Source organism: Periplaneta americana, chromosome 12, assembly GCF_040183065.1.
Source record: "Periplaneta americana isolate PAMFEO1 chromosome 12, P.americana_PAMFEO1_priV1, whole genome shotgun sequence".
Lineage (NCBI taxonomy): Eukaryota > Metazoa > Arthropoda > Insecta > Blattodea > Blattidae > Periplaneta > Periplaneta americana.
Window position 1 is genome coordinate 156,727,753 of NC_091128.1, and position 12,626 is coordinate 156,740,378.

At 37.2% G+C, this 12,626-nt stretch overlaps 1 protein-coding gene across 1 annotated transcript in view; it reads left to right on the top strand.

The window, feature by feature from the left end:
- The window catches only part of LOC138709990 (uncharacterized), a 49,114-nt gene that overhangs the window by 13,166 nt on the left and 23,322 nt on the right, over nt 1-12,626 (top strand). Inside the window, exons 2-3 of the mRNA XM_069840669.1 lie at nt 1,226-1,508; nt 6,658-6,826. Coding sequence (XP_069696770.1) covers nt 1,254-1,508; nt 6,658-6,826 — 424 coding nt within the window. The 5' untranslated portion in view covers nt 1,226-1,253. The remainder of the gene's footprint in view (nt 1-1,225; nt 1,509-6,657; nt 6,827-12,626) is intronic.

The following is a 12,626-nucleotide window of genomic DNA, read 5'->3' on the forward strand; positions in this document are numbered from 1 at the left end:
TACACCTAATTTACGTAAAATAAGTATGATGTAATTTACACGGCCAACCCTGTTGACAGCATTCGTCGATTGTCATCATAGCGTCATACGGACTAGTGCACTTAATATTATTCTTGCTGTAAACATGCTAATTTTTCTAGTTAGGGTAGATTAGATTTCATTTTGTTCACTTGCGTTCGAGTTTTAGCCATTGCTTAAACATTCATGTTTTTTGGTCGACAACATAAAACTTTAACCTCACTGCCACATACAGGCCTACGTCACAAATAGGAATATTTTTCTACAAAACAGGAAATGATCATATTTTGTCAAGAGCTTGTATTTGCTATTTTGGAAAAGAAAATTGTACCAGAACAATGGAAAGAGTCAATAATTGTAACTTGGAAAAGGAAATTGTCCTGGATTCCTGACGAGAGAATCTGGCAATCCTGCCAGGAGGACATGGCGGACGTCGTTCTAGGATTCACCTACAGATGGCATCTGTCTGCGGGAGCTGCACATATCCCAGAGAAGCTACAGGGGCTTCAATTACTGGTCTGCAGCAGACAGGGGGAGTGTAACTCCCTCAGATAGATTGCAGCTTGGTGAGTCGTGGAATCAACGGCAATATATCCCTCTGGTTAAGGATGCAGCAGAGGAACATCACAGGGAGGCAGAGGAATGTTTTTGTTCACGTGGATGCTGTGGCTGATTCGATAAGATGGCATCACACAATGAATCACGTGCTTGATGAGCAAGCCTAAGGATTAAAAAATCATGCCATATAAGGAGGTTGTACAATAAGCCTAAGGCTGAAGTGCTTCCTCCAAACGAAAAAAAAAAGGGTGGGTTCAGTTGCTGCTTGGGTTTTTCCCGAGGTTTTTCTTCCACAGTGAGGCGAATGTCAGGTGATCTATAGCGAATCCTCGGCCTCTTCTTGGCAAATACCACCTCACTATCACCAATTCCATTGATACGAAATAATCCAGTAGTTGATACAGTAGTTAAAAAAAAGACATAGTGAAGCAGGTTGTCCGTGTTTTATAATCGAGACTTGGAATTGAAGTGGAGATCAGAAACAAGGACAGGGGCTGGAGAAGAATGGTCTGCAACACTAGCAAACCTCGTGAGTTTGGAAAAGAAAGGAATTTGTAAGAAACTGCTTGCAGATAACTTGATATAAGCTTTATTTAACACAGTATAACAATTACAATTTAATAACAATCATGTTTTGTTTTATTTTCAGGTGGTGTATGTGAGTCGTGCACGGATGAATGATGTCGGTGGACAGCCACCACAAGGACGCTGTTCCCATCCTTGGTTCTCTTGTCATGGAAGCGAGTGATGTCTCGGAAAAAAACAGTGATGAATCTCCCCCAACAGAGTCTTCAAAGCTGCAACCTATGGCCTTCACAATTCATTTCGCTGATAACAAGGATGTTACTTCACCAAAACTGCCAGAGAATTTTAGCAAATATGCTGTAAGACATAGAAGAATTCCTTCACTACCAAACGTTGAGGAAAATAAGGTAATGGTAACACAGGATTCTACATTGCCTTACAAGCATGTGGTGGTAAAGGAACCCTTTATGTGTAGAAGGAAGTTGATATTATCCAAATTGCTAAACCTTGTAAAGAGTAGTTACTTAACAGAATCTAACATTTTAAACTTAAAATTGGTGGTTTGATAGTAGAATTGATTTCCATGAGTCTCCATTAAACATATGCTTAAACAACATGGCGTTGCTCTGGGTAACTGGTGTAGCAACACATTTATGAGGTGGTAAGAAGTGTGTTGCTTGAATGCAGTTGAGCCATATGCAGCAAGTGAAGTTTTCGCTCTGAAATGTAGTAGACCAACAGTTCCCAAACTTTAATAACATGGAACCGACCAAAATCTTCCACATTTTTTCGCGAACTACTTTATACTTACTTAAGTTTTTACTCTCTATTCTTTTGTATTATTTCAGCTCCTCCACATTAGGCTATTAAAAAGTTACGATGTAAGAGTAATGGAACGGAGAAAAATTCTCTCCGGTGCCGGGATTTGAACCCGGGTTTTCAGCTCTACGTGCTGATGCTTTATCCACTAAACCACACCGGATACCACCCCGGCGTCGGACAGAATCGTCTCAGATTAAGCTCCAACTCTTCGGTTCCCTCTAGTGGCCGCCCTCTACACTACGTCATAGATGTTTATGAACGTAGGACCGAAGTCCACACATGTGCTGAGGTGCACTCGTTATGAGTTCCGTCTGATCCCGGCCAACTAGTCACTCATAGTGAGTGCACCTCAGCACATGTGTGGACTTCGGTCCTACGTTCATAGACATCTATGACGTAGTGCAGAGGGCGGCCACTAGAGGGAACCCAAGAGTTGGAGCTTAATCTGAGACGATTCTGTCCGACGCCGGGGTGGTATCCGGTGTGGCGTAGTGGATAAAGCATCAGCATGTAGAGCTGAAAACCCGGGTTCAAATCCCGGCGCCGGAGAGAATTTTTCTCCATTCCATTACTCTTACATCGTATGATGATGCAGAATATCTGCATGGAAATATCATATGTACTTCGGTACATTAAAATAATATATATATTAAAAAGTTACTTATTGACCTAGCATACTAGTAATATTTTAATAACCATCAGTGTAGCTCAGGTAGTAGCACATTTGCCTGATGATCTGGAGCTGTAGTTGGGCGTGGGTTCGATTCCTGCTTGGACTGATTACCTCGTTGGGTTTTTTCCGAGGTTTTCCTCAGCCAAAGGCAAATGTCAGGTAATCTGTGGCGAATCCTCGACCTAATTTTGCCAAATACCATCTCATTATCGCCAATCCCATTGACGGTAAATAACCTAGTAGTTGATAAAGAGTAATTAAATAACGAAGCAAAAAAAAAAGAAGATATTTCAATAATAAACATAAGACATAGAACTCGAAAGAGCTGTGTTTATGAATGTTGTACAAAACCTAATAAAATAATGTCATTGTGGTTTGTGACACTACTTTCAATCAGTAAGTACAGTAGAACTTGGTTATAACAACATCCAAGGGACCTTAAAAATTATGTTGTTATAAACGAGTGTCGTAGTAACCGAGATTCATATTATCAATCTAGTAAGGTGGAAAATGAAAAATAACAAACTTAATTAGACTTATTTTGGATTTATGTATTGACTTTTAAGCCTACAATGAACATAATAAAATACACGTAGGCCTACAATTATAAATACAGTATTTTGTATTAAAACAGTTTGTTCAGTACTCACCAAACTACTTTACATAGAAGTGATGTAATCAGTTATTTTACTCTGTTGTCTTCTACTTGCCCAATACACACTTTCTAGGGCTAAATTACGTTCTATGTTCACAATTTCAGTTGCAATTTCACTGCCCCCTTCCCTAGCTTCATAGAACATAATTCGAAATTTTCTCGGGCTTCCAGCCAGGTCATAAGTTGGTGATCCACCGACGTTTCGAGGATGTTCATCTTCCTCATCTTCAGGGTTAAGTGATATCTGAGGGTACCTAGCTCCTTAATTTATAGTGCCAGAGGGACTGACTCCCTCTGGCACTATAAATTAAGGAGCTAGGTACCCTCAGATATCACTTAACCCTGAAGATGAGGAAGATGAACATCCTCGAAACATCGGTGGGACTGACTCCCTCTGGCACTATAAATTAAGGAGCTAGGTACCCTCAGATATCACTTAACCCTGAAGATGAGGAAGATGAACATCCTCGAAACGTCGGTGGATCACCAACTTATGACCTGGCTGGAAGCCCGAGAAAATTTCGAATTATCACGTCGCCAGGAAAGCTTCAGTAGTTATTTCATAGAACATGTTCATAATTCTAATGACTTCTAAAACGTCACTCACTTCTTTTAGTCGCCATACTGCGTTAAAATGCGTGTACTTAGTGAAAACTTCCTGTCGAAACTGATCTAATACTGCATGAATTTGGGCAGGTTATAATGGAGTGGGGAATCCGCCTGCATTCCAGAGGTCTATGACAGAAGGAGACTATAAAGAATTTGTCAGGGTCAGATTTCAACAAAATATTTCTTAAAATACTTTGGTACGTAGAAAATTTTATTCCAAACTGAGGTTGAAAATGACGTTATATACGAGGTAGACGCATATACGTTTGTCGTATTAAGCAAGGTAGGAAAGCATATGTCTTATGGGGAACTAGTTGGGACCACAGAATATTTGACGTTATAGGCGAGGTGTCGCACAAAACGAGGTCGCTATAATCAAGTTCTACTGTAGCTATATATCAGGATTGAGGGAAGTAAGTTTCAATTTCATATCACTGTTTACCGACAGTTTGTGTCTATATTTTTATTTTTGAAGTACACCAAGGTTGAAAAGATACTCACACGAAATATTTTGTTCCAATCCCCATCAAGTACTTTAAAGCAATTTTCGATATTTTTGGATATTTACTTCTCACTTTAATCCAAAATGAGATTAAACTAGTCTCATGAAACACCAGTTTTAAGCAAAGAGTCATTCGAAAGCATTATCAGGGAAACATCCTGTGCTGATGTTAGATTCACTTTCTGTAAATCATATTGTACAAAAGAATTTTTATCCATTGTTTTCCGTCATCTGTCAAAGCAAAGTTGTGTCTAAGGCTAGAGGTAATGATGCCTTTCACAATTTCGTAAGGAGATAGGTAATCTTTTCTTAGCCACCGGCGTGGCTCAGTCAGTTAAGGCACTTGCCTGCCGGTCTGAAGTTGCGCTCCGGCGCAGGTTCGATCCCCGCTTGGGCTGGTTACCTGGTTGGGCTTTTTCCGAGGTTTTCCCCAACCTTAAGGTGGATTCCAGGTAATCTATGGCGAATCCTCGGCCTCATGTTGCGAAATACCATCTCGCAATCACCAATCTCATCGATGCTAAATAACTTAGCAGTTGATACAGCATCGTTAAATAACCTACTAAAAAAAATCTTTTCTTGCTCTGAATCCAGTGTGTATGGATTCTGGTTCAGTAGGGAAGATTGGAGATCCCCTTTTGTTCCGAACAGCACGTCTTCATTACCTGCAACACAGTATATGAATACTTGTAGGTTAGAAATTAGTAAATTTTCATACTCTCTTCACAATACCATGATAACTCAAACAATGAAAATGAAGTCTCTGAATTTATCTATATGCTAATAAGCAGCTGTTGAATATCAACGGAATTTTTTAGAAAATCTGGTCCAGTTGTCACAAATTTATTGAAATTCTTGTTACCTCGAGGTATTGAAGTAATGTGGTCTACTTTATTTTATATTTTTTAATTAATTACGTCATTAATTTTCACTTAAATTAATGCACTTAGGATTTACTTTACTTTATATTTTTAATATTCTTTCGAGCTTTGATTCATTCACATGGATTTACTTTAACATTGAATTTGCTTATTTCACAGGCAACTATAGTGAAAGCTTACTGCCTCCCAACCTCAAACATGCATCTTGTGCTTATACACGATCTCATGTTAAAATTGTTATGTCGGCTTGACTGTGGGATTCAAAATGGCGGATTGTTCTGCTTGTATAATAAAGTGCTCTAGTACGACACATCCAAAATTTGAGGTTTGCCTTTTGTATATATATGTTGTTTTCTAATGCCAGGCGTTTGACAATAAAGTCATTTGAACTCTTGCACTCCAATATTTTTCAAAGATATTATCATGGTCAGCCACTGAAGCACAGATTTTGAGGTGTTCCGAATCCATTTCTTGGTTTGAGTTGCACAATGGGCAGTTAGAGGACTGATATATTCCAATTCTATGCAGGTGTTTGGCCAAACAATCATGGCCTGTTGCCAATCTAAATGCAGCTACAGACGATTTTCGTGGTAAATCGGGAATTAACTGTGGATTTTGATGCAGAGAGTTCCATTTTTTCCCTTGGGATTGTGTTATCAAATTTTGTTTGTTGAAGTCTAAGTATGTAGATTTAATAAATCTCTTCACAGAGTAATACGTAGATTTAGTAACAGATCTGTAAGTAGCAGTGCTGCCCTTCTTTGCTAAAGCATCCGCATTCTCGTTTCCCAGGATTCCACAATGGGATGGTATCCATTGGAATTATTGAGTGATATTAATTGAGAGAGCATTTTAGTTATTTCTGCTGTTTGAGATGAAGGTGTGTGTTTAGAGACTATTGATAGAATAGCTGCTTTAGAGTCTGACAATATAACTGCATTTTTAAATTTACTGATGTGGCATAGAAGATTCCTGAGACTTTCACTTATTGCAATGATTTCTCCATCAAAACTTGTTCCATACCCAAGAGATCTATAAAGTGAGAAGAGACAGCACGTAACACCTGCACCGGCACCTTGTTCTCTGGAGATCAAGGATCCGTCGGTGTATAAATGAAGCCAGTTTTGTGGAGGGCACCTAATATTAATTGTCTCTAAAGACAATTGTTTCATTATTTCAGTGTTTACTTCTGATTTCAGTATTTCTTCTGTTAAATTTCGATTATATTATATATTTAATAGAGTTAAAGGGTTTGGTTTAATTTATAAGTTTCCTTTTATATATATATAAATCCACTTGAAAGTGTGTGGTGCAGCCACCAGGTGTACCCAGAGCAAGGCCAGGAGCATGTTGGGTCGTAGTGAGCCCGTTACAGTGTGACCAAGCAACTCTTGTTTGTTGTTTCTTGTGCTAGAAAGCAAATGCAGTGCAAGCTGTAGGTCTCTCCCCCTTGCCCATGAGGAAATGTATTGCTGCCCGACGGGCTGGCTATCACTCCGAGGGCTACTTCTCCAGCGATCAGGAAGAGGATTTGAGGGGCAGGACTGACTTCTTTGTCAAGAAATTCAAGAACCTTGAGAAAGGTAGATACAGTTGGCATGCACACATCCTGGATCCATCGTGTGATCTAGGTTGGCAGCACTTTTTGGAGAAGTGTAAATATAAGCACCGTTTTGTTAGAGAGGAACATCTTACTTTGGAAAAAGATATCTTCTTTCTCTCTACTTGCACTAATTGACCTCAAGCTGATGGTCTAGTGCTCATGGTATGTGAGCTCAATTCTAGCTGAGGGTAATGGCTTTTAGGAAGAAAAGTCCTGTGATTTTCTTTCAAACACAAACTCGTTAGTACAGGGACATCATTTTATTTTTACTAACATTTCTGATATTAACCTGGCTATACCTTTGAATCAACGGTTGCTATCCCCTTCCACGACTGGAGTTCGATGGCGTAATATACAAACAAATAACTTTACTAGGTATAGGAGGGAAGAAAAGTAATTCATCCATTTACGTAAACTATGAAATATCACACTTTTGAGTTTGATCATTTTCATTAGGTTTTTGTTTAATCAAAATACAGTACAGTATTAACAGTACGTGTTTTTACTCACGAACTGAGCTGTCCATGTGGACGTATTCATTATGCAGTGTATATTATACTGTCTACAGCACATAAGCGTACACTATAGAGAATGAAGTTAAATTGAAAAATAATCATAATATGGATATTGAAACACATTTTTCAAAATGGTGGCCGTTCATTTCGATACAGGCTTCAGTTCTAATGTATGTAATTCCAATTACCAGTTTCGTCCTTCATACTAGTAACTCATGTTGAATTAATTCTGTACCTACTCTGTAAAAGAGTACCTTACGTACTGTAAATTCAATCTTCACTTCTGCTCGATCTGAAAAGATAAAATTACTCAGACATGCTATCTACAGTCCGTCCAAGTGGTTATGTCGCAGGATCGTAGAAAGGAGGGAAATCACGTGACAGTTAATTACTTAACGAGGCCCTTTTATTTAAGTTATTTGAAACAGTTGTATGGGTATAATATTACGTAGATGTCCAATTCCTAACAGAAATTAATGTTCTCAGAAAAGAGCTAAGACAGCCCAGCCACTAGCCTTTACAGAGAGGCGAATAGAAGCTGGTGGGGAAAACCGGAATGCGACGTAGGTAAATGGACGACAGTACCTGTGCGAAAATGATTTAATATTGAAAGCTCTTTCCTCATTGGAAAACTCGAACATATTTTTGGAACGTACTGTGACGGTAAGGCTACTATGATTGTATATGCGGTCTTGGATCTGTGTGGAAGATGGTTGAACTTCATTAGTAGAAGGGGTGGGAGTGAAGTACATTCAAAAACTCAGGTACAATAAAAATTGAAGTAAAAATAAAATGATGTCCCTGTATATTTATTGCAGATAAAAGATTTCCATGTCTATGGAGTAATATGGAAAAGATGAAGTTCTATGTCCAGACCCGCCAAAAATCTCGTCTAAACTTCTGATAACATTTTATAGAGGCCTCTGGTAGGAAGAGTGAGTGTCGATTTGAAATCTCAATGTTCCACTTATTTTTTTCGTAACAATACTCAGTGTGTTTTTCTGGGTATGGAACACAGGGATTTAATATTGTCATAAGAAACCTATATATAAAAACAATGAAGAAATAACTTAATCAGTGGGCCATGTTTAGAAATTAGCAGGCTTTGACAATTTGTAAAACAAGAGAACATCAGGCTTTGACGTAGTAACCATAAATGACGTTCTCTTGTTTTATAAACTGTCAAAGCCTGCTAATTTCTAAACATGACCCACTGATTAACTTATTTCTCCAATGGTTTTTTTTTTTGTTAAGTTATACACACCTTACCATCTGTAGTCATATTGCGTGTTTAGGATCTTTGGGTATAAGAGTAGACCATTTTTGCTATTATTGAATTTCTCTTTCTATTGTCGTGTGTTGTAGATGGCTTGTGTTCATCTAAAGGCTGGTTTACAATAAACAGGGAACGAGAACCAGAATGAAAACGAGAAGCAGAGGACGTGAATATGAAAATTTTTGATTCACAATAAACCGAGAACGTAGACGACTATGCATATCGATATGTATGTCAATAACGATATGTAAAGTCGATATTACGCATTCTGAAGTTATTTGTATATAATTGACCAATGGCGTTCTCTCATGAGTACAAGGCAGCCAACATAAACACAGATTAACCAACTTCGAAATTTCAACTGAAACATTTCATTAGGTACGGTACTATAAATATGCCCATGCATCTTTATTATCACAACCTATTTTAAGTCTACCATAACGTAAAATAATTACAGAAGAAACATTTGTAATAGAACAAAAATGAACACAACAGTAGTTGTTGAATTGAAGCATGAACATGTAATGTGTAATAAAACCAATACAGTAATAAAATATGATTCACTTACGATCGGTGTTCAAAGATGCAGCTATTGAAAGCCACGTATTCTCCTTCATTTTCTCATCTTTATACGAGGTGCGCCGCTTGTCGTAAACGTGAGGATTTTCCTCAACACTCAATATTAGAATCTCATCAAATAAAACTTGCTCCATGATGCACAGCACAGAACAAAATAATGCATAGGTTATGTCACGGCCTTCTTGCTACAAAATATACGACGACAAAATAGCTTTTAGATGGCAATAGAATGAATCTAGTGGGCTATGATCGGAAACGTGAACGCCAAAGTTGAAACTTTGCCAACTCTCCGTTCACGATCCTGGGCTCCGGGAAGCTTTTCGTTAATTGTGAATGCTCACATTTAAATGTACACATTTTAACAATTTTACTGTTTTCGTTTTCGTTCCGATTCTCGTTTCCGGTTTATTGTGAACCAGCCTTAACTGATTTTAGATTTATGATTAATGTATATGATATTGGTGACGAATCATGATATGTAAATTTTCAATCCGGCATTTGCATTTGTTAACTGAAGGAAATCATAAAAAAAACCAGTGAGATCGGCAGGATTTGAACCCGGGACTTTCCAAATACGAGTCTCAAAAGATACTGTCTGAGCCAACTTGCTCGATTGTTTTTATACATGGGTTTCGTAAGGCAATGTTAAATCCCTATGTTCAATTCCCCCCCCCCCCCCAAAAGCACTGTATATCAGTATAAGTGTATGAGGAACACAAATTGAAAATGTAAAAACAGTCGGAAAGAGCCATTCACTGTTTTCAACTCAGCATTTTAAAACTTTATCTGTCAGAAGCCTTTGCAATCTCTCAAGATTTTGTCAGAGACATCTGCGGTCTTAATCGAGATGTTGATGTGTAGAGACATCTAGAGCAAGAAATTTAGTGAACGAGAAGTAACTGGCCAGGAAGTTTTGCCTAGCTCTCTCTTACTCAAAGATAGTTTAATATGTTGACACCCTGACTTGGAAAGAAAATCATAGTGTGGATCTCTATCTTCTTAAAAAGTCATTAGCCTTGGTTGGGTCTGAACCTGTGAACTTCAGATATAATGGCGAGGACGATTCCAGCAAAGCAATGCAAGTTTTCCATGAGGTGAAGGTATGCTTACAGATTAAACAATAATAATTAAGTAAATTCCTCACTACCAATTATATAGTATACCTGAAGTAAGCTTTTGAAGCATTCCAAAGTTTTGTATGTCATTGTTTACCATTTTACATTATTTAACGAACCTTTATCCAATATTACGTAGGTTTAACTCTCCAGGCTTGCCGTAATATGTGTGTTTAAAACCATTATTTCCTTGCTTTTGTATATACAGTATTTTACATTAATGATATGAGAATTTAAAATAACTTGGAATTAAAACTCCACGCCTTTCCTTTGTATCTGATTGCCTGTAGAACATTGACTGGTGTAAGGTTACATAAAATATATCAACAGCGGTTTTCATCATTCACTTATCTAATAGCCTTCACGAGCAATTAATATAAAGCTTTCACAGAAGTGCTGCCACCATCAGGTTAAGGGGACCAACATAAGATCTACTTTTGTAAACTTTTGTGTCTCAGTTTTTACTTATTCATTATATTATTATGACAGTGCAAAAACAAACAATGTAATGACTTTCACAAAAACACACAATTTTTTGTGCATACCACCTGCCTGTACACAGCAATTTCTCCTAAACTACCCCATGTTCAATTCTGAATCTGACTTGTATATATCCAGAAGATCATCACGGAGAGAATTTAATCCTCAAAGCATAGATAAACGATGTAGGCCATGTCTGTTGTTGACATTGGATATTGTTTTGTTCTATAAACAAATTAATGCAGCCCTGTAATAAAAACAAGAAATAAATTTCATTCATGTTATTATTACAACCAAACTTTAAATAATTTTAAAAAATATTTCTTCAGTGCGAAATTAATGTTACAACATAGCATTACAAATTTATTCTTGAAACTTACTTCCACACAGGAATTTTAATTGAAAAGCAATATCGTTTTGATGTTGATCATTGTGCAAATGAATTTCTGGCCAATTGACCACAATTGTAGCAACTTCGACAGATTTCGTAACAGGTAAATTTAGTATCTTCTTGTTCACATGACAAAATAATACATGTTTTTAAAACTGACATGATTTACAAAATGTAAAATATTAAGTGTAAATTACAGACATGCAAAAGTACCACAGATTATTAAATCAGTGAAATCGTTTATCTTTGGTTAGGCCCAGCAAACAAACATAGGCCTATGATATCATGAATGTAGAAACAAATGTCAGAATTGAACACTGGGTATTTGACAATTTTAATTCATATGCAGTGTCTCTGAATCAGTTAATCAATTTTTACTGAATGAAAAAAATAACAAAATGGAGATCACTGAAAATCAGCTACAAACGATTTTCAATGAGAAGTTTATCTTATACAAAAAAAAAAAAATGGTGTAGATAGTAGACTGCACATACAAAAATGTGTCAGGAAAGTTGAGTTATGCCATTTTGAAAACTTATTAATTTTAAGGCTTATCCTTTACATGAACTACTTTGAAAATTATTGCAAGCCTAGCTGTTTTGGGGATACAGCAAGAAATGGCGTCTGTACAATATTGATTGTAATTTCGTAACTGGTAGCACATAAAGCCACCATGATAGTAAGCTGATTTACGATAATCATTTATCGACATCAGGAATTGTGGAAGTTGTTTTCCACAAGAATCTCAATGGACATTTTTGAAGTATCATAACACTTCCTCTATGCTCTCCATGGGAGAGGAGGAAGAGGAATAAAATGAACACTACAGGCCTACATCTGAAACGATACAAGAAATTAGTTATACTAGTGACTCGTTGTTCAGAATATTGTGTTGTATAGTACAATTTAAAATTGACACCACTTTCGGTTATTTCCAAGAAGTCGTCGCTGAACGATTCACATTATTTCCAGGTTAGTTGAATCAACTCATCTAGTGAACGATATAAATCTTTAAAATACTAGGTGTCTCTCTCCCTTGTTACTTGTGGGCCATCCTAAACCCGACCTCCATCCCTAAGAGCGCCGGTCCTTATATACCCGTCAGTCAAGGCCTTCTGACAAATAAAAGCAATTGACAATAGATATCTCAGTCATGACAACCTCATAAAATATCCTTTCAATTGAATAATCGATCTTGCTACGTACAACATAATTATATTATATTATTACCCATTTCAGCGAGTACTGACGACCACTGCAAAATACGATAATTTGGTCCAGGAAGCATTGTCTTTTGGCACAAGGATGATTTATGTAACATGTTTCTAAATGCTACGTACAACATTATTTTATTATATTATTATTACCCATTTCAGCGAGTGCTGACGACCACTGCAAAATACGACAATTTGGTCCAGGGAGCA